General features: G+C 56.9%; 1 protein-coding gene and 1 long non-coding RNA gene across 6 annotated transcripts; one reads left to right on the forward strand and one right to left on the reverse strand.

Moving 5' to 3' along the window:
- Window positions 1-462: 462 nt before the first annotated feature.
- Window positions 463-19393, forward strand: LIPE (lipase E, hormone sensitive type). Of its 5 annotated transcripts, none has more exons than XM_044257388.1 (10): window positions 463-1876; window positions 10588-11123; window positions 13172-13262; window positions 13368-13513; window positions 13723-13908; window positions 14092-14386; window positions 15328-15555; window positions 15769-15945; window positions 18096-18511; window positions 18783-19393. In XM_044257388.1, the coding sequence occupies exons 1-10, from the start codon at window positions 943-945 to the stop codon at window positions 18993-18995; spliced, it is 3222 nt and encodes a 1073-aa protein (XP_044113323.1). In that variant the 5' UTR covers window positions 463-942; the 3' UTR covers window positions 18996-19393. The 5 variants fall into 5 exon arrangements, with proteins under 5 accessions (XP_044113323.1, XP_044113320.1, XP_044113322.1 ...); XM_044257385.1 differs by lacking the exon at window positions 463-1876 and adding an exon at window positions 1940-1948; XM_044257387.1 differs by lacking the exon at window positions 463-1876 and adding an exon at window positions 3328-3399.
- LOC122912076 lies at window positions 13000-22454 on the reverse strand. Its single transcript, XR_006385533.1, has 2 exons — window positions 22359-22454; window positions 13000-13236 (listed from the first exon to the last, which is right to left on the reverse strand). It is a non-coding gene; the product is annotated as an uncharacterized LOC122912076 (long non-coding RNA).

Consider the following 22454-nt stretch of genomic DNA (forward strand, 5'->3'; position numbering starts at 1 on the left):
CAAAACAATAATATAGGGGGCCTGGGTGGCTCAGTTGGTTAAGCGACTACCTTCAGCTCAGGTCATGATCCTGGAGTCCTGGGATCGAGTCCTGCTTCGGGGGGGGGGGTCCCTGCTCAGCAGGGAGTCTGCTTCTCCCTCTGACCCTCTCCCCTCTCATGCTTTCTCTCAGATAAATAAATAAAATCTTAAAAAAAAAAACCCACAATATATAAGGACATTAAACTGGCAGCCATTTTAAAGAATGAATAAGGAAGTAAAGGCTATCACAGCAGTATAAAGACTGCCTCTTCTCGGGGTGCTTGGGTGGCTCAGTGGGTTGAAGCCTCTACCTTCAGCTCAGGTCGTGGTCTCAGGGTCCTGGGATCAGGCCCCGCGTCGGGCTCTCTGCTCGGCGGGGAGCCTGTTTCCCCTTCTCTCTCTGCCTGCCTCTCTGCCTACTTGTGATCTTTCTCTGTCAAAATAAATAAATAAAATTTAAAAAAAAAAAAAAAAGACTGCCTCCTCTCTAACCCTTTCCTGAAAGATCAGAAGCGGAAGGGGGGGAAAAAAAAAAGAACACTGTCCAGAATCTGGCTTCTGTCATCCCAGATGAAACAAAGGACTAAATTAGGATGCTTGCTTTAAGAGGAAAAAAACACTTAAACTGAGTGGTAAGTGGGGTGGGGTCCTATTTATGACACAAGAGGGCAAGCCCCTCCCCTTTGGTAGGAGAGTACTGGCCATTCAGCCTCCTCCTGTTCCTAATCCCTCCCCCGACAGTAGGAGGCACAGAAGTCCATCACTTGGTATAGGAGTGGAGGTCAGCAGTGCCACCTGCCAACTGCCTTAGAATGGAAGAACCAGGGATGCCAAGATGAAGGAGTGTAATCCAAAGGGAGGTGCCATCATGAGGAATCAATGAGAGATCTGTGACAAAGGAGGTCTTGGGGGCCCAGAAGGATGAAATCTGGGAAAGCAACACCTCCCAAGATGGAAGGAACAACAATGGAGCCACATTCTAAGTCAGTATCTAGGCATGACTTAGAACCTAAGCCACCCCAGACACCTATCACCCAGCCAGAGCCTGGGCCAAAAGTGATAGCCACAACCCAGCCAGCATCTAAGACTCATCAGGGGCCCAGTACTCAACAGGAACCGGCTCCCCAGCAAAGACCCCTCACTCAGCAGAATACCCTTGCCCAACATGAAGCTGAATCCCAGCAGGAACCTAGCACCCAACAAAATTCAGCTCTGCAGCAGGAACTTCTCGCCCCGCAGGAGCCTGCACGACAGCAATCACCTCCCATGCACCGGGTGTCCTCCTCTCAACAGGAAGTTACCTCACAACAGGGACCTGGGCCAGGAAAAGAATCTGAAACTCAACAGGAGCCAGAACTGAGAGAGGCACAGGTTGGCCAGCCAGGACCCAGTCCAATGAAGCAACCTCCAGCTCATCGAGAAGCTGGATCAACACCTCCAGCTCAGTCTAGACTTAGACCCGAAAATGGATCACCTGACCAGAGTGAACCTACATCCCCAGAGAGACTGAGACAATCAGACCCTATAGCCCAGCAAAGAGCTCCAGCCCGAGGAGTGAAAGCCCAGCTGAGATCTTCCACCGAGTGGGGATTTCTATCAAAACTACACCAAATATCCACGCAGCGACCAGCCTCAGAGTGGAGGATGTTTTACGAGTTGGTCACAGATTCTGACTCAGAACCAGATGTGGGGTCTCCATTAAAGAGCAATTCATCACCCAAGAGAGGGGGAACAGTGGCCAAGGGAAAGAAGCTGGCCTTCAAGGGGAAACATGAAGGGGCATCAGGGCATGGGGGGACAACAGCACATGGGAAGAGAACTGGCAGTCAGACTCACAGACACTACAGGGACACAGGTGAGTTTGAGGCCAGAGGACCGGATCCTCCCAGAGACCATCAAGAGGAACTGAGGACCACCAGTATGTCAGGTTGGCTCTGGGAATCCCTCACCATTCCTTGCAGACAAAGATCAACAGCTCCATCTGATAGATGAGAAAGCTGAGGCGGGGAGACACAGAGGCCTTGCAGGAGGCAGGACAGATATTGGGAATGGCAGACCCCGGCTGTGACTTCTTCCCCACACCAGACTGCCTCCCCACGGGGGATTTAGGGGCAATCAGACAGAAGTGGGACAGGGCTCTGACCTAGGGGCCAGGAAACAGAGTAGCTGCCACCCCGCCCCATCCCCCGCCAGTATTTGCCCATCGGTCCCCAAACTCACAGCCTTGGGGCACCCCCTGTCTTAGGCACCAGCCACCTGGTGCTGCACGTAGACCCTTACCTTCACAGTGCTTCCATCCCCACTAGGGGTAAAATCGGGCCTCAGGGATCCTTGAGTTTTCCAGGTCGCCCCAGGCGGGCGGGGCGGCACCTACTCCTCTGCCAGGCCACCCCCAGTCCAGCCAGGCTCGGTGGCCTGGGGGTTGTGTTTTCAGGAAGGGTGGCGCAGCCACCTCCGAAGTCTCCAGCAAGGTTGAATCCGGACAAAGGGAGAGTTACCAGGACCGGTATGCGAGAGGGCCGGGCCCGGGACTCCGCGGGCCGCCGGCGCTGCCCCCTCCTCTGACGTGCTCAGGCCCAAGGGTGTACGTGAAGTCTCATGCATGGAATGAGGGGCTGGTTGTGGAAGCAGCCTGAGGGGAGGCAAGGCAGCCCCAATCCAGAAGCTGAGGGCTCCCATATGGCCGGGTAGTCCAAGGGGCCGGCAATCGTGGCCGTGGCTCGTAGGCCGGTCTCTTCCTGAAGGGCTGGGCCATCTCTCTCGCACCTGCGAAGAGAGTAACGATGTCTCTCAAGGGCAGGGCTGCGCATGTGCTTCGGGAGGGAAAGAAGGGTTTGAGGTCCGCTTTTTCCGGCGCTGAAGATGAAGAGCTCTTTCTGTAGGCTCCAGAACCCAATGTCAGGGCACGCGCTCCACACACCAACAGGGCAGCCTCCCCCACCCCCACCTAGCCCCGCGGGCAGTTGACTGTGTGCGCATGCGTGAGCCTCGAGACTCATCTGTCTCCCGCCTTTTCCCAGGCATGCGCCAGGCCCTCTGCGGTCGCTCTCGGCGGCCGATCCGCGGCTTCGGGCTAGTGCGCAGGCGCCGAGCATTCTTCTTGCCCCCCGCCCTTCCACTCTCTTGGAAAGGTAGAAGGCCGAGAAAAGAACCCCGAGAAAGAGAGCCATAGGACATCTAAGGCAGGAAGAAGGCGGAGCTTCCTTCTCCAACGGCTATCAGGCAGAGCCACGCCTCCAGTGCTGTCGCCCCTCCCCGGCATTGAATTGCCGGAGGACTTGCCCCCCCCCCCGCCAAAGGCGGAGGATCAGAGGCGCCCCTCTTTCCCCTTCCACCAGGCAGTCCGGGTCGCGTTCTAGGGGATCCCTACTTGGGAAGGTGAGTGGGAAAGCGAGGTTGAGAGCCAGCACTGGAGAAGAGCGAGGCTTCCCTTCTGGGATGACACCCGCGGGACTCCCCGCTAGTCCTGTCCGAAGGACACTTTTCGCGGCCCCGGGGCTGCATTTTCGCTGGTCACGGGCCCTTTAAAGTGCGCGAGGGGGCGGGGCCATGCTTTAGGCCCAGGGCGGGACCCGGCAGTGGAGTGCGGCCCGGATCGCTCAGGGGGCGGGACCCAGAGAAAAGCAAGCCCAGGATTGGGTGGTATGGGGGCCCGGTGGTGGTTCGCCGCGAGGATTGGCTCTCCCGGCGAGGCCCGGCGACTGGAATCAGCCCCCGCGTGGGGATCGCCGAAAATTGATGGAGTCTGACTGGGGAAGCGGGGCAGCCAGGGCCGATGGGGCCCTGGCCTCGAAGAGGGCCAAAGAGGGTTCCAAGAGTCGTAGCCGTCGGCGGTGGCGAAAAAGCAAAACCAAAGGTGAGCGCCCGGGGGCCGGCTGCAGAACGGAAGGAACCCTGGACATCCTGCAGGGAACTGGGGACTGAGTGGACGGACCCACGGCCCCGAGAAGTGGGGGAGCCCGTGGGCTGGCCCAGTGCCGCCCTGCGAAGGGGTGCGGGGATGATCCATTGTGAGAATGGGCGACGTGAGAGTGGAATATTACCCTCAGCCTAGAGACTACCAGATGCCCCAGTAGCGACTCGGGAACACGATCCTGAATGCGAGTCTCCAAAACTAGGGGTCCCTGTCCTGCTCCGTACTCGCTGTGTGACCGTGGGGCGATTCCTGGCCTCGGTCTTTCCTACCAGAAAAATGGTTCGAGAGCCGGTTTTCAGGGCCCCAGCACTCATGAGAGGATAGTGGAGAGGTTTAGAAACTGTTGCTCCAAGAGGAAGTTTAGAGGGCATTCACTGTCAGGAAAAGGTAGGAGGAAGGAGTACCCCATAGTGGGAAGTGCCCCAGGCTCAAAACAGTATGACTCAAAACAGTCCATCCTCCCACCCTTCATTCAATCCATGTCTCAGTTCCTTGTCAGCCCACCTGCTTCAGCCCAGCATCTTTGGGGTCTAACTTCCTGACCTCCCCCCATTCTTTTTAAAACTAGGGGGCCCTGGGTAGCTTCAGACCACCACACCCACCCTGGCGCAAAGAAGGGAGGGCTGTCCATTGGGTTCCCAAGGTGTCACATTATTTACAGATCTCAGCAGACTGGAGAAAGACTGACAGACCAGCAGAGATGCTGCAAGCCCCAGGCAGGACAACACATTAAGTTCTTGCTAGGGATGAGTATTTGTGAAGCCAAGTGAGGACCTGTAGGAAGTTCCTGTGAAGGAAAGAAACTGACATAGCCCCCAGGCCCTAGAGACCCCAAGCCCATTGTTCTGTGTGCCTTAGGCAACATCATTAGCCAAAGACAGAGTTGGCTACACACAGGAATACAGGCACACAAGCACACCCACACAGACAGGCAGACAGGCTCCGAGCTCAGGCTGGGACCTGAGGGCATTCACTGTCACACTACCAGACACAGCCTCACAAGCAGGACAGTGTGCCCAGAGGCAGTAGAGACCAAAGTTAAAAACGTGGGTGTTGCTGGTGTGGTTCCTGGGGTTATAAGCTATGGTACAGTGGGCAACAGGCTGCTTCTTTCCCTGTCCGAACTTTCTGAGCTGTAAAGTGGGCACGATGATCGGACTCCCTGGCTTGTAGGGCTGTTGTGAGGTTTGAATGAGTGTAGCACATTAGACACGGGCACACAGCATGACTGCCTGAGGGGCGGAGGTTATGATGACTGTTACTTCCCAGTAGGCAGTGAGTTCCCCTAAGAAGGGGCTGTGTCTGCCTTGTTTAGCCCACATTTTCATAGCCTCACATGCCGGGCACAGAGGCACTCAGATATTTATTGGATTAGTAAGTGAAGGAATGTATAAACTGTAACACCGGGATAATAATAATTGTACTGCCCTTAAGGCTGTCATGAGGACTCAGAATCCTATCGGGTGGGGTGCTTTGCACAGGGCTGAGCCAGTCCTACCCACCAACCCAAGGGCCCACCTACTCACAAAGACTCATTCCACTAAGCTCTGAGATCCACCTGTCATTTCCTGAGTTTCTGCCCTGGTGCCACGCCTCAGTAGGGTGAATCAGACCTTGCCCCAGCCCTCCAGGCTGGCTGCAGCAGTCCTAGTCATCAGTTTGATCTTCCCAGGAACCAATGACTCTAGCGTCATTATGATCACCCCATTTCCGAGATGACGACGCTGAGGCTCTGAGGGAGCAAGGTCACCTGGGCTTCTTTACCTGGCCAATGAGGGCAGAGAGATGGCCAACCCAGCCTCCTGAGGGCAGGAGTGTGTGAACTCAAAACTGCTCTGCGCCCCCACCTTGATTGTGGATCCAGAAGGCTCCAGTCACACAGATTTGTTCACTGAACATTAACTTCAGGCCTGGGCTCTTGGTGATGAGGACAGACTCACACTGGAGGTGTGAGTGAATCACATAATCCCACAAATCAGATATAATTGTAAACTGTGGCAAATACAAGAGGGAAAGTCCTAAGAAAATGAAAGAGGGAAGATTCCCAGGAAGGTGACATTGGACCCAAGGATGAGCGAGTGTTGATGGCTGTGCAAGGGGGGCAGGGAGCCAAAGGAGACAGTGCGGGCAGAGACCTTGAGGCCCAAGGAAGTGGCTCATTACAACACAGAGGGAGCTCAGCAAGGGAGGGGAGGAAGAGGGGGCTGGGTGGGCAGGGGGCCCAGAGAGCACCTGGTTTGGAAGGTCATGTCCAGGATTGGGGGCTTTATCCTGAGAGCAAGGGTGGGGGTATTGCGGGGGTAAGAGTATGTGACCAGACTAAAGTTCTAGAAAAATCCTCTGGCTGCTATGTGGAAAAGAGATTGAAGGGGGCAAAGTCAGAGACACATAAAAACTTAATACAATTATGTAGATGAGGGGTCACTAAAGGTGGGAGAAGGGCCAGATTCCAGAGGCTTCTGCGGAGGCAGAGTGGGCAGAACTTTGTGATGCATTGGATGGTAGTGGGAAGTGGCCACACACACACACGGATGCACACAGATATGAGTATACATGTTCATAAACACACAGACACATGCCTGTGCAATCTCACAGGCCAAGAAGAACACAGACACAGATACACTCACAGGGGCCACGACACATACATACACACAGGCCCTAAACATACAGAAAAACATACAAATGCATAGACTGGAAAAAAAATGTCACCCACCCACAAACACAGGCCAGGTGAACATGAGGCGTGACATGTTCCCACATACATACATACATCATGGGTGAGCCTCCAAAACACTCATACCTGACCACCCAGAAAGCAGCCAGCTGAGACGTGATGGAGAGGAGACACACACACACACACACACACACACACAGCAGAAACACTGCAGAGACCCCCTGAGCCGCCCTCCTCTGCCCTGTGACCATGGGCGGTCCTGTCGTCCTCTGCATCTCACTTGTCTCTGCTGCCAGAAGGGGCGAGGACAGTCCCAGCCCCTGGGCTGCGGAGAGCACGAGATGAGTTACCGTGCCTGGCTCACAGGGTTGTCAGAGCAGTGTTTGCCCTTTGAGGCAGACACACTCAGGGAGCAGGCTGCCCTCGCTGCCCCCCACCTAGCTGCTGCCCTGCAGGGCTCTCCCCTTCAGAAGCTCTCACCCCTCCCAGGCCTCAGAGCTGGCCCTTCCTCCTCCATCCTCGCTGAGCTGCCTTCCTTTCTCACCCTTGCTCAGTCCCCAGGGCCCAGAATCCAGGCTGGCTCCAGCTGTCCTGTGGCGCTTTAGGGCAAAGGGCTGGCACGAGGTGGCAGGACCCCTCGGTCCCACCTCTACCCCAGTTGTTACCCACGGGCCTTGGGCGCCTGCCTCTGCCCCAGTGCCCTCTGCCTGAGATTCTTGGCAAGTTTCTGGCAACCTCAATATCCCTTCCTCCCTGCTCCACCCAGCTCAGCCCCTGGGGAGCTGCCTAGAACAGGGCGAAGGGCAGGGTCCTGGAATCATGAAGGCCTGGGATTCAGCCTCTTCCTCGCCACTGCTCATCCCGGCCCATCCAGGCTCACCTGGTCACCAACCTCAGCACTGTCTCCAGAGGCGTCTATCTGTTCATCTGGTTGTCTGCCCTGGGGAGGGGTGGTCCTCTCCCAAGCTCCCATTCACCTGCTTCTGCCCCCACTCTGACTCTTCACGCTTTCTTTCCATCTTGTTGGGTATTTGCTGAGTAACTACTATGTGCCAGACCCCATGATGAGCCCTGAGGCCACCCCCTGCCCTAGGGGGCATCATAATCCAAAAGAAAAGAAATGGGGGCACCTTGGCGGTGCGGTCTGTTAAGGGTGTGACTCATGGTTTTGGCTCAGGTCCAGATCTCAGGGTCATGAGATCAAGCCCTGCATCCCGGCTCCCCATTCAGCGGGGAGTCTGATGGAGTCTGATGGAGGTTCTCTCTCCCTCTCCCTCTGCCCCTCCTGCTGTGCTTGCCCTCTCTCTCTCCAGCAAATAAATAAATAAATCTTAAAAAGAAAAAAAAAAAAGAGAGAGAGAGAGAAGAGAGACAGAGGATTCACCTATAGCCAAGCAGATGACCTCAGGGCCTCCCATTTGTGCAGACCCCTTCCAAAACCCTGTCCCTAAGTTTGTATTTGTGATTTTACACCTTTTTTTTTTTTTTTCCTAAAAAGAGCTTTACTTCTACACATACCAGCTTCACAGCTCCATGAAGTCTGGGTCTGTCCCTCGGGGGGGAGACAAACAACAAACATGTAAATGAACGGGTCTAATTGCAAGTGTGTAAAATTCTAGGAAGAAATGCAAGTATGATGGCAGAGAGTAATGATAGGGGTGTGTGTCTTAGGTGGGGAGGAATAGTTAGAGAGGGCCTGTGTGCGGAGGGGACAAGCCGAGGCCTAAAGGGTAAGAAAGAGCTGGCCAGGTAAGGAGTACCTGGAATCACATCAGTAAGGTGTTTATTGGAGCCTCAGTTTCCCATATGTGAGGTGGGGATGACAGTCACAGCAGGATGGCCTGTGAAGGGTAAGTAGCATGTGCCCAGTATGGGAACACCACACCGTAGGACGCGTGGCTCAGAACCCCTAGCTGAGCTTGGCACCACCCTTAATAGGCTTTTTTTTTTTTCCTAAAGATTTTTATTTATTTATTTGACAGAGAGATCAATGTAGGCAGAGAGGCAGGCAGAGAGGGGGAAGCAGGCTCCCCGCCGAGCAGAGAGCCCGATGCGGGGCTCGATCCCAGGACCCTGAGAGGAAGGCAGAGGCTTAACCCACTGAGCCACCCAGGCGCTCCCCTTAATCAGCTTTTGTGCTCTGGGGAGGGACAGGCAGGGCTGGCTCTCCCTCCCTGCCTACCACCACCAACAGCTGGGGCCGGCTGTGCCAGGGCCAGCGTAGGGGACAGGACAGGAGCTGAGATCATTGGGCCTTTGCTCCCTGAAATCCACCCTGGGGAGAGGGAGGGCAGCTGGGCTTGGTGAAGAGACAGTTTGTTCAGAACAGAGGCTAAGATTCCTGGCTCCTAAGAGAGAAGAGGGTTGGCAGGCTAGATACCTGTTTCTAATTGTTGAGGGGGTTGAGTGTCTGGATGCCTGGATCCAAGGGAGGAAGGGGCTGGGGCCTGGACTCCTGGGTTCTAAGGCAGAGGAGCCTGGGACAAGGACTCTCATTAGAGCGGAGGCCTGGGAACTGGCAGAGGGGGAGGGGAGCTGGGCTCCCTGCTGTGTTTACAACACATGGTTTCCCTGTCCTTTCTGGGTGGGAGGTGGAGCTGGTGGCCCCACCCAGGGCAGGCTCTGCTCCTCCCCCCTGGTTTATCGCCCCAGGCTTCTGCTGGCACCCGCCACTCTCCGCCCTAGCCCAGCCTGCAGCTCAGCCTGGGGGAGCTCAGAAGAGGTCTGGGAGGGGTGAGTGCACTGTCTGCTGAGAGACAGGGGTGGTAGAGCTTTAAAACTCCAGGGACTGCCAGGGAGGGGAGACACCTTTTCGGGGATGAGGCAGCAGCCAGGCAGGGTCCTTAGTGGGCTTCAGGAGGGAAGAGTCCCCTGAGCAGAGGGCACCATCTCCACCAAGGGAGTCAACGGCAGCTTGCCCAGGGCATGGGTGACAGTACAGGGATCCCAGAGGGAAGATCACCACGAACCTTGAAGTGTGGGGAGTCAGGCTTAGGCCAGGGCAAGTTTTTGAGGGCCATAGCCAGAGGACCAGCTTCCAGAACCCTGAGAGGGAGACCAGCAGAAGGGCGGGCTCTGGACCCAGAGATCAGGGTTTGAATCCCGCGCTGCCACTATCAATGCAAGCTTCAGCTCCTTACTGAACACCTCGGAGCCTCAGTTTCTCCTGTAAAATGGGGATGCTACCCATAACAGTTGAAACAAAAATGGAGGCAGTCTGGTTCTCAGGGTGAGCAAGCACTAACGGAACAAACACATGGAAAGTTCTTAGCACAGGTCTGGCACAGAGGGAGCTCAAGGCTAATGGCAGAGATGAAGGCGACTGTTCTACGCAGGAGAATGGGGCTGGCCAGTGCGATCTAAGCCAAGTGGTGAGGCCCAAAGGCTGGGGGACCCAGCTGGGGAGCAGTGGGACCGACCGACCTGTGGGGATCCCACAGAGGAAAAGGGAGGCAGCTGGAGCTTGGAGGAGGTTCCACAGCCACATTCAAGGGACCAGGAGGGGACAGGACTGACTCCTCTGTTTTAAGTAAGGCTAGGATTATGAAATGGGTTCAGGAAGAGAATTAGGCTTGAGACCAGGGTCTGGCGACATCACCAGGTAGATGGGAATGGATGGGCTGAGAGCTCTCCCAAATTCTGGTGGAGGGGACGGGCCTGTGGGTGGCACCTGGGGCCTGAGAGAGGGGGGACCTAGTTAGGCTCCACACCTCTCAGAGAACCTCAGAGTCCTGGCCCCCAGGAGAGCAAGCACCTGAATTCTTGGGTCCCTGGAAGGAAACAGAGGGGTGCGTAGACTCTGGGGTTGTAGGAGAGACGTGGAGCTAGGAATCCAAGAAGAGCCCCACATAGGAGATAGCAGGGAGAACGGGGGTCTAGGGTCCGGACTCTTGGGTCTGCAAAAGGAAGGGGATGGGACATTAGACTGCACCCTTGGCCCTAGCCTGCCTAACAGAGGCTCCCCGCTGGCCCACAGCCTCGCGGCTCACACACAGCATGGACCTGCGCACGATGACCCAGTCGCTGGTGACTCTGGTGGAGGACAACATGGCCTATTTCTCGAGCCAGGGCCCCGGGGAAACGGCACGGCGGCTGTCGGGAGTCTTCGCGGGGATTCGGGAGCAGGCGCTGGGGCTGGAGCCGGCCCTGGGCCGCCTGCTGAGCGTGGCACACCTCTTTGACCTGGACGCCGAGACGCCGGCCAATGGGTACCGCAGCCTCGTGCACACGGCCCGCTGCTGCCTGGCGCACCTACTGCATAAGTCCCGCTACGTGGCCTCCAACCGCCGCAGCATCTTCTTCCGCACCAGCCACAACCTGGCAGAGCTCGAGGCCTACCTGGTCGCCCTCACCCAGCTCCGGGCCCTAGCCTACTATGCCCAGCGCCTGCTGGCCACTAACCGGCCAGGGGGGCTCTTCTTTGAGGGTGACGAGGGGCTCATTGCTGAGTTCCTGAGCGAGTATGTCACTCTGCATAAGGGCTGCTTCTATGGCCGCTGTCTGGGCTTCCAGGTGAGCTCCCCCCGCCACAGCCCCACTCCTCTGGACTCAGAGTGAAGGTGCCTGGTACAGCATGATACAGTTGCCACAGTGGTTGGTTTGCCTGAACTCCCGGGATGGTAGACCTGGAAAGGGGAAGCCATCTAGGGCTCAGGCAGCTGCATGGGATGGGGTGGGGGGGGGGCGGGGGTGGGTCTCAAACTTGTGGCCCCTGGGTCGATTCCACCGAGTAGTAAGAAATCGTCAACTCGCATAGCTCTTTGTGCCAGGATCCCCATGACTTTCTATTATCCTACGCTCAGAGATCTGTCCAGTCTTTGTGGTGACCTGCCTGGCCCCTGAAATCATCTGAGACCCCTCAGAAGGGTGCTTAGTATTGTTCTCAAAGGCCTCTTCAAAAGTACACACCCCATTTAGTCGCCCCCCCGGGGGGGGGGGCATGTGCAGAAGGGAGGGGGCTAGCTCCATTTTACAGAGGCTCAAGGCCACAGGACCCCAGGTCAGCCTGGGCTGTTGACGCAGCATTTTCCAGCCATGGGGAAGGCCAAGGAGCACTTCCGAGTTGGTGACTACCAGGGGGACCTGGTGGTGGCCCCACCCCAGCCACTCCCACGGGGGTACTGCTCACCGAAAGGAAGGCAGCCTGGGAGCCTTTGGACTCCGAGCAAAAGTCGTCTGGGGATTCAGAATTGGGATGGGGGTCCTGAGGCCTCAGAGCAGAGGTCCACTGTACTCCTATGAGGTCCGTTCTAGGTGCCCCAGGCCCCAGGCACATCAGGGAAGCCCCCCGCAGGAGCATCTGAAGCTGTGTGACTCTGCAGCCCCTCAGATTCTCTCTGGGTCCCCCTAATCCCCCAGCCCAGATGGGCTTGGCAGTCTCTCAGCGTTCTTTCCCGCTTCCCCACGGAGCAGCCTGTCCTCACCAGTCCAGCCTGGATGTTCCTGGGAACTTCCCTTCACCTAAGCTGACCCCCAGCAAATATCGATCAGTCCAGCAGGGCCAGCTGGCTCCTCCCTGTGTCCCGGCCACGACCTTGGAGTCACGGGAGAGTGATCCTGGGGCCACCCAAGCCAGCATTCCAGGCAAAATGGCCAGGCACCACTGTGCTCTCTGGCCCACTGGGCCCCTGGCCAGGGGCAAGGTCATGCCTGACAGCTCTTCTCTGAGGGCCCAGCAGCTATGCTACAGAACTGGCTATGCCCTGTAAAATGTCAACCCCCACAGGGCAGAAACTAGCTCAGCACCTCCTGCTGCCCACCCGCCACCCCCCACCCAAAGCCTAGTGCCTAGCTTGAAGTAGGATGTAGGCCTGTATTTGTTGAATGAACAAAAGAACCCTGCTGGCCCCATGCCCAGCTTCCTATGGCTTTTTTCCTCTGATCTTGTCTCCCCATTGTCTTTTCTTAGCTGCCTGCCTCCTCCCTCAGATGCGTCTCCCCATTTGGCTTTCTGCTGCAAGATCTCTGGCCCTGTCTCTGACCATCTCCTGTCTGTCTTCCTGCCACCCAGGAACTGGTCCCCGTCCGTGCACCTGGCCTCATCTCTGTCCTCGCTGACTTTCAGGAAATCTGTGCATTACCTTACTCCCACCCCTCTATGGCTCCACCCACATCTGGAATACATCCACATTCCTCCATGAGCCCCCTCTTCTCTGACCTTGGCCACTGCCCCTCTCTCCTTATTCACTCTGCTCCAGCCACACAGTTTACCCCCACCAAGCACAGGCTGCCTCAGAGCCTTTGCACTTGTCATGTCCTCTGCAGGGCCCAGCCTTCCTTTGCTCCGTCTGGATCCCGCCTCCAGCACCCTCTAGATACCCATCTAAGTAGCCTGACCCCTAGTCATCAGTCTGTGTCTCCTCCACCTACTGGTTTTTCAAAGCATTCCTTGACATTGAACATGCGCCTTTATTTGCTTCCTGTTGCCTAGAGCAATGTGAGTAGGAGCTCACTAAATGTTTGCTGAATGACCACGCCTCCCCCCAAACCACATCTCTGCCCCTCACTCCTGCCTCCAGTCCCTCCTGGGCAGCAGGTGACCCAGCAGCGTCTCTCCACAGTTCACGCCTGCCATCCGGCCATTTCTGCAGACCATCTCCATCGGGCTGGTGTCCTTCGGGGAGCACTATAAGCGCAATGAAACAGGCCTTGGTGAGTTCCGGCCAGACCCTGCCTACAGCCCCACCTCCCTTCCTGTCCCTCCTCCTCCTTTCATCTCTCCCCACTGGAGTCCCTGATACCCCTCCTGACCCCCAGGTGTGACTGCCAGCTCCCTCTTCACCAGCGGCCGCTTTGCCATCGACCCAGAGCTGCGTGGGGCTGAGTTTGAGCGGATCATACAGAACCTAGATGTGCACTTCTGGAAAGCCTTCTGGAATATCACTGAGATTGAGGTGCTATCGGTGAGCAGGGGGCCTGATGAAGACCCCACGGGTGTTACAAGATGGGCACACTGGGGCCCAGAGACCCATCCCAGGCCACGTCAGGCCTCGGCGAGGCTCCAGGCTCAGGGACAGTGCGTGACGGAAAAGATGAGGGTGGGGATCGGAGAGGAGACATGAGGGGCTGTAAGCAGCTCGTCCCCCGCGCCCCTCCTGTCTCCTCCCACCAGTCTCTAGCGAACATGACATCAGCTACCGTGAGGGTAAGCCGCCTCCTCAGTCTGCCACCAGAGGCCTTTGAAATGCCGCTGACTGCTGACCCCAAGTTCACGGTCACTATCTCGCCCCCCCTGGCCCACTCGGGCCCCGGGCCGGTCCTCGTCAGGCTCATCTCTTATGACCTGCGTGAAGGACAGGTAGGAGATAACAGCCAAGGAGCACTGAAAGCCCCTTTACCCAGACACCCTCCCACCTCCCACTTCTTACACCTGCTCCCTACGCCCATCCTGTGTCTCTGAGCACATCCTTTTGGTGGGGTGAGGCCTGGGCAGGCTGCCCCAGCCTCACCCACATCATCCTCCCTCCATCCCCCCGCCCAGGACAGTGAGGAGCTCAGCAACCTGGTGAAGTCCGAGGGGCCCCGGAGCCTGGAGCTGCGGCCCCGCCCCCAGCAGGCACCCCGCGCACAGTCCCTGGTTGTGCACATCCATGGCGGTGGCTTCGTGGCCCAGACCTCCAAATCCCATGAGCCCTACCTCAAGAGTTGGGCCCAGGAGCTGGGCGTTCCCATCCTCTCCATCGACTACTCCCTGGCCCCCGAGGCTCCCTTCCCCCGGGCGCTGGAGGAGTGCTTCTACGCTTACTGCTGGGCTGTCAAACACTGTGCCCTCCTCGGTGAGCCCCCGCCCTCGCTGTCACCCACTCCCTGGTCCTGCCACCACCGTCTACTGCGCGGGGAGAGAGTCATTTACCTGCTCAGGCCTCAGTCTTGTACCTGCTGCCTCCCCTCCCATCTCCTCCCACCCAGCTCTCTGCCACCTGTTCACCCCCTCCTGCCCCACTGCCCCCCGCTCTCCCCATCTAGCCCTGATACCCCACATGCCCTCGGACCTTTTCTTTCTGTCTCTCCACCCGCCTGTTCTGCATGTCCAGCTCCCTGGCCCTCGCTCCAGCCCATTCTTCCAGCTCCTCTGACCTCCTTCTTCTGACATCTCCAGAGGCCCAGGACAAGGCAGGGGTGTGCCCCAGGGCACAGGGATGTGGCTCTTTTGTATGGTTAGTTGAACCCTGCCCTTCCATCTCCAGGCCTCCGCTGCCCCTCCTTCCCGAAATGGGCCCTGGTCTCTCCTTTCCCACCACCTGTCCCCCTTGCTTCTTTTTTTTTTTTTTTTTTTTAAAGATTTTATTTATTCATTTGACAGAGAGAGATCACAAGTAAGCAGAGAGGCAGGCAGAGAGAGAGGAAGGGAAGCAGGCTCCCTGCTGAGCAGAGAGCCCCATGCGGGACTCGATCCCAGTACCCTGAGATCATGACCTGAGCCGAAGGCAGCGGCCTAACCCACTGAGCCACCCAGGCGCCCCTGTCCCCCTTGCTTCTGACCTCCAGCCTCTCAAGCTCCTCAGAGCATGATCTCCACATCATCAAGTCTCCCTGATCCCCCGACTGCTGTCCCCCAAACCCCTCCCTCTGTTTACCAATCTCTAAAATCACAGTTGGCTAGACCTTGGGGTTGGAGCCCCCATATCCTACCTCTGAGAGTCCATTGCTCCTGGCTCAGAGCTTGAATTCCTCCTTGCCAGCTAACCAAGCCCTCTCCAACCCCCCTCCAACCCAGGCTCAACGGGGGAACGGATATGCCTCGCAGGGGACAGCGCAGGTGGAAACCTCTGCTTCACTGTGTCCCTCCGGGCAGCAGCCTATGGGGTACGGGTGCCAGATGGCATCATGGCAGCTTACCCGGCCACGATGCTACAATCAACCGCCTCTCCCTCCCGCCTTCTGAGTCTCATGGACCCCCTGCTGCCCCTCAGTGTGCTCACCAAGTGTGTCAGCGCCTACGCTGGTAAGGCCACCACACACACAGCTGGGGGCCTGGGGAGGGCTTGGACGCCGGAGTCCTACAGGGACGGGGGCCAGTGCCCAGGGCTCGGGAAAGGAAATTAGAGACTCCTGGTCCCCACTGAAGCCATCAGACATTCTTGGGTCCCTGAGGGCACAGAGGCTTGACGTTGCGAGTGCTGAGACTGGGCCTCAGCCCTCTGCACACACTCCACAGGTGGAGAGACAGAGGACCCCTCCGACTCGGACCAGAAGGCCCTGGGCATGATGGGGCTGGTGCGACGGGACACAGCCCTGCTCTTCCGGGACCTTCGCGTGGGCGCCTCCTCATGGCTCCACTCTTTCCTGGACTTGAGTGGGAACAAGACCCACAGGAACTCAGTACCCACAGCAGGTGAGTGAAGCCCTCCCCTCACGCACCCATTTGAGGTGGAGAGCCCAGTCCACCAGAAGTCCTGGGGGGAGGTGAGGGGCTGTGTCCTGGAGTGCTCAGGGAAGCAGAGATCACCTTCTGGCTCTAACCTTGTATTTATCCCTGGGGACTACCGCACAGCCTTGATTTTCCACGACGATCTACATCCTGGAATTTCCAGGACTTCCAGTCCACCAGGTCATCTCAGAACTTCCAGGAACTATAAGAGTTAGCCTTCCAAAGGTTGTTAAGTGTGCTGATTTTTGATCCTGAGAATGCCACTCAAATCTCTTGGGCCCTCAGAGAGGAGTCCAGCCTTCCTAGATTCTTCCTAGGCTTTTAACAGAGACACATGGGGGTAATACCCCACTCCAGGGGCTGGCCTAGGAGCCTAAGGGCAAGGAGATCAGCACACTGCACAGACCTCAGTCAGTGGAAGAGATTCCTAGCCTCAGGGCGGGTGGCAGGACCCTCATGCATCCAAAAATCACTAACATCCAGGGATCTATTTTTTTCCCACCATTTTTTCTTTTTTAACATTTTAATAATCTTAAAGTACAGCCAACTCATTTTCTATCTCCAGCACACCCAAGTACTTTTTGAATAATAGCATGTGGTCAAAAGTAGATACCATTCCTATTCAGAAAATTATTCCAACCGAATGTGTCCTACTTTAAGATTTTTTTTTTAAGATTTATTTATATATTTATTTATTTATTTTAGAGAGAGAGAGAGAGAGAGAGAACAAGCTGGGGGAGTGGGAGAGGGAGAAGCAGGTTTCCTGATGAGCAGGGAGCCCAATGCGAGGCTTGATCCCAGGACCCTGGGATCATGACCTGAGCCGAAGGCAGGCGCTTAATGACTGAGCCATCCAGGCGCCCCTACTTTGGCTTTTTAAATCTTAGGATATTCAAATGAATGCAAATACACACAAAAACAATTATTTGAACAGTGGATCATTGAGCACTGGGGCTTTCCCTAAAGGTCAGAGGTAGCAAGTACAGCCCCTAGAGGCACACAGGCCAGTATAGCAACCTCAGGGGATGGGGGCCTGGGACCCAATCTGGGAGTCTTGCTTTGCTCCTCCATGAAATGAGTACAGTCAAGGGACCTGCCTCATGAGTTTGTTGTTAGGACTTCATGCAACTGTTTGTGCCGAGCACCCAGCACAAACCGGACACCCAGTAGGTGTTCCTAGCAGAAGCTGGCAGCCTGACAGGCTGCGCCCCATGACTCCCATCACTGGTTCTGTGCCTGTGACCCTCTGGGTCATGAAGCACTTAGGCCAATATTCTCCTATCGTCTTGCATCTTGCCTTTGAGGATTTATGTAGACAAAAAAGAAAAAGATCTGCAGATGGCAGCGTCATGGTGCGCTAGTGGTAAGCAGCACAGATCTGATTAGATCAGCCAAGGTGGGCATTCAACACCAGCCGAAGCCATCTCCGGCATCAGCGGGGCACTTCCCGGCTCACTTAAAGGGAAGGGATAAAACCAAAGCACACGAAGGAAATGTTGGGAACAGATCTTTGGGGCTGCAGGGGTGGGGCCCCTGAGAACCAGTTTCCCAAGACTCTTTAGCTCCCTGTGAACACGGCTTCCTTTCACACCGTGTGGGCCTCTCGCTACTCCACTGTGGATACCCTGTGTCGAGCAGCCCTCACAGGCTGGCTGGGCCTCGTGCTGGGGTCAGGGAAGCCTACTACTACTACTAAGACATGAGGATAGCGTATGACCTCCCAATGGGGAGCCGTGGCTTATCCCACTGAGTCCTCACCACCTCCTGTGAGATAAGGACTATTTTTATGCCCTCTTTGTGCAGAGGAGGAAACTAAGCACTCAGAGGTAAAATGACTTGCATTTCACCATCCTGGTCACCACACACACAGCCCTCCACCTGACTCCTTCCACCTCTCCCTTGGAGTTGCAGTCGGGGGCACGTGGGGCTCCCCACCCATCCCCAAGGACACAGTCTGGGGGAACACGCAGCCTCCAGAGCCCTAGCACTCAGCTCCTCTTCCACAGGCCGCTGTCCTCCCCCTGACCCTTCCTTTCAGCCACTCACTCACCCAGCACACAAAGCCAGGCTGATGGGTGGCCCAGACTGGCCGCCTTACCCGGCCCCTCTTGCAGAACCCATGCGGCGCAGCGTGTCTGAGGCAGCCCTGGTCCAGCCCGAGGGCCCGCTGGGCACGGACTCCCTCAAGAGCCTGACACTACACGACCTGAGCCTAAAGTGCAGCTCGGACACGTCAGACACCCCAGAGCTGTCACTATCCGTGGAGACACTTGGCCCCCCCACGCCCTCGGACATCAACTTCTTTGTGGGCGACGACGCGCCAGAAGCTAAGGCGCCGGATGAGCTGAGCACCAAGGACAGAGGCTGTAGCGCGAGCGCCGCCTTCCCGGAGGGTTTCCACCCCAGGCGCTCCAGCCATAGCACCACCCGGATGCCCCTCTGCTCATCGCCCATCGTCAAGAACCCCTTCATGTCGCCGCTGCTGGCTTCTGACAGAATGCTACAGAGCCTGCCACCCGTGCACATTGTGGTGAGCACCAGACTGGGATGATGCAGGGACAGGTGGGCGCAGGTGCACCTGGGGAAGAGAGCCCCCAAGCGGGAGCCACAGAGGAGGAGGGGGTGGGGGAATGGGGAAGACTGTCCGGGAACTAGGGCTGCCATTTCCTCTAGGGACAGTCGGGGAAGGGGAAAGAGGCAGTGGGTCTGGGGGGTGGGGGATGCCGGGCCGAGGCTCATTCTCCCACTCACCGGCCCCTCCCCTCGTTCCTCTGCCCCGTGCCCACCCCGCCGTCCCCCAGGCGTGCGCGCTGGACCCCATGCTGGACGACTCGGTCATGTTCGCGCGGAGGCTGCGCGGCCTGGGCAAGCCCGTGACGCTGCGCGTGGTGGAGGACCTGCCGCACGGCTTCCTGAGCCTGGCGGCGCTGTGCAAAGAAACGCGGCAGGCGGCCGCGCAGTGCGTGGAGTGCATCCGCCTCATCCTCGCCCCGCCCGCCGCACCGCTGGTCTGAGCCCTGGCCCCAGCCGGGAGGCGCGGGGAGATTGGGCTGCAGGGGGCGACACTAAAGGCCTCTTGTTCCCATCTCAGCCGGCCTCCGTGGTGAATGCGCCCCGGGTTGGGTGGCGGGGGGCCCCCCTGAGGGGCTCCTGGCTCCCTCGAGCTGAGTGGGAGGGGCAGGCTGTGCCTTAAGGTGGGAGGACGGCCAGGGGTTTGGGTGGGGGCGGGAGTCCTAAGCCGAGACCCTGGCCTAAGGGGTGGGGGGCGCACACCAACTAGTCTCCGTGGACAGCTGGAGCTGCACTCCATCATTGCCTTCTACTGCTGCTGTGACCGCCGCAGGGTGGGGGCCTGGCCCTACGTGGCAAGTCGGTTTGGTTTTATTCCTTTGTAAATAAAAGTATTTAATTAGTTTGGCCTCTTGCAAATAGGGTCGGTGTCGTCCACCAGGGGGCAGCATCAGGCTCTGTTGCTGGGATCCAAGAAGCCTGGCGGTGGAGAGCTGGGAGTCCAGCTTGTGGATCCTGAGGAAGGAGGGGACTGCAGGCCTGGATTCTTGGGTGCGGAGGGACTGGACACCCCTACTAACACACACCACCTTCGGACTTAATCCAGGTGGTGTGCCGAAGGGCTCTGAGTTCTCAGCTACTCCCCTTTGCAGACCCAGCCCCCGCACCCACCCAGAAAAGAAAACCCATACTTCCTAGAGAACTACAGCAAACTTAACAGGGAACCAGAAACAAAACTGGTCACTCCAAATACTGGAAGCCCAAGCTCTGCCCAGCTGTGACAGTCACTCAGTCCCTCAACCAAGACTCGGAGGTCTTGCCCTTTCGTAGGCCCTGGGTTTAGAGCAGAGATAATTTCTATCCAGGGCCTGCCCTCAAGGGCCTCCGGTGCGGGGGGGAGTTGACAAAGAGATCCAGACACAGGCTGTCACAGTCCCCTCAGATTCCATTAGTGGTAGTCAAGGAGGGTTTCACAGAGGAGGTGATATGAGCTTGACCTTAAAGAAGAAGTGTTAAGTTTGCTAGGCAGAAGAAACATGCAAAGTTGTGAGAGCTACTGGGCAGTTATCAAAGTCTATCCCTGGCCAGAAGGTCAGGTGCAAAATGGGAAGTGGCCTAAGGGGACTGGAGTGGCCAGCAAGAGCAGATCCTGAAGGGCTTGGAGTACAATCTGGGCTGTAACTGGAGGGCAATGGGAGCCACAGAAGGTCTCTGAGCAGGGGAGGGACATGATCAGACCCTGAAAGGGCCTGCTGAGACATCGGGGGATGGACTGAAATGGGCAAGTCCTGGAGGCAGAGAAGGCTGAGGATAGGGATGAGGGTAGGGAGTAGGAGTAGGAGCCATAACTGAGGTTGAAGAGGACTTACTGAGGGTAGAGCAGATGGGGATGAAAAGGGCACCCAGGCTAGCCACAGGAGCACATGGACAGTGAGGCTGTGTCTTTACTGGGAAGAGGCTCTGGTGTGTACAAGGTAGGTGACAGTATGTTTTGCACATGGAGAGATCAAAAGGTCTTTGTGAGACCACACAGGGGGACATCAAGGAAGCAGCAAGAGGCAGGAGAGCAGACTAGATGCTCACTTCTGGCTGGAGCTAGATTCTTTCCAGGAAGAGTGGACAGATGGGATGAGCAGAGGGTCAGGACAGAGAGAGTCCTGAGGGCTCCCCAGGAAAGGGGTGGGCAGTAAAAGGGGAGTCAGTCCTGGAGGGTTCTAAGGTGGAGCTGGAGAGGGAAGAAGCTAAGCAGGAAACAAGAGGACTTAAAGCAAAGGGGATTTCAGGTGAGAGGGAGTGGTCTGGGTGAAATAGGATGGAAATATCCCCAACCTCAGCAGGGAGGGGGTGGGTCCTTGGTGACTTGTCCAGAGCCATTGCAGGGCCAGGGATGTGGGCAGCCAGACATGGAGGGCTGAGGAGGGAGAGATTTGAGGAGGTAAGAGATTTGGCCAGTGAGTACCTCAAGTCTTCAGCTATGAACGGGGTGAGAAATAATTCAAGGGAGCTTGATGTCGTGTGTGTGTGTTTAAAGATGACAGAACATGTTTTAATGCTGCTGGGGAAGGAAGGGGGAGAGAGAGACTGAAGATGCAGAAGTACAAGAAAAGTTTCCTGAGCAGATGGGGCAGGGGGACCCTCACCACAGAGGCCCTCATTCAACCAGTAAGTGACTTCTGAGCAAGGGTTGTATGGGGGAGGGAACCATGGCCCAGAACTCTCCCTAAAGATCCTGTTCCCTCGTTGAGGTCATAGAACCCCTTGTTCATTTCCCCCAAAACAGTCAACCAGCCACCAACCTGCTCCTATTTCCTGTCCCCATCTCAGGGACAGCTCCTGTACGCCTGTAGCCCAGGCCAGAACTCTAGGACTTGTCCTGGACAGCCCCACAGCCCATCAAGCCCCATATGCTATTGTTTCTACCTCCTGAACCCCTCTCTGCCTTATCCTCTTGGTCTCTGACCTAATCCACCCTTCATCTCCTGCCTGGGTCTCTGCCCAAGCCACCTTCTGGGCTACTGGCATCCAGTTTCCTTCCTCCAATTCTGGCTGCAGCTCTGACCTGGTCTTTCCCTGCTCTAAACCCTTCCATGGCTCCCCACTACCACCCCGCTCCAGGACAAAGTCCGAGTTGCCAAACTGGCCTTGCCCACTTCTTCTTCCTCTTCCAGCCTTACAGGTACCCCACTGCAAGGACCTGACTGGCCTCCTTGGACACCTACACACTGTAATATTCCCGCATGCTTTGCTTTCCCCGCTTATGAGGAAACATCCTCCAACACGCTCTTCTCCTTTGCTTGGTACTTCTGCCCCTCCAGGATCCAGAGCCAATGTCCCCTCCTTCAGAAACCCTTTCCTGACCCAGTAAAGCTAAAAAGGATTCTCCTGTACTCCCCCACCTCGGCACACCCCTCCCCATCAACGTGTCCGTCCTCCCATCTGACCCAGGATCCTCGAGGGCAAGGCCTACGCCTGACTCGTCTTGGTCACCACTGTCGTTGGCCAGCACAAGGCCTAGCACACTGGAAGCCTCGGGAAACGTTTAAGTAATAGTGGCCGAGTGTGCGATGAGCCAGCAAGCGAGTAGCAACAGACGGAAATGGGAAAGCCAGTGAGTGGGAGAGAGAATGAGGGCAAGAGAGACGGAACTGATGGGTACGCACACCAGGTAGGAGCAGCCGAGGATCAGGTTTAGGGTCAGAGGAATGGAATGGAGAGATGAACATCTGGGACTCAGTTTCTCCAACAAAGCTAAATGCTCGGTCCTCCGGGCTAAGCGGACCCTCCGCCTTCAACCCCACCAAGCCTCACCGTTTCCCCTCCGAACTATGTCCAGAATCCCTGTACTGGGCGTGCAGGAAGGGGCTTACCGACTGCACCAGCAGAACCTGTTTCCCTCACCAGCAGCTTCAGCCTCCGCGGTGCGTCAAAGGATTCCCACCCCGCAGGTGCGCGGCCTATTGGTT

This window comes from Neovison vison, chromosome 7 (assembly GCF_020171115.1).
Source record: "Neovison vison isolate M4711 chromosome 7, ASM_NN_V1, whole genome shotgun sequence".
NCBI lineage: Eukaryota > Metazoa > Chordata > Mammalia > Carnivora > Mustelidae > Neogale > Neogale vison.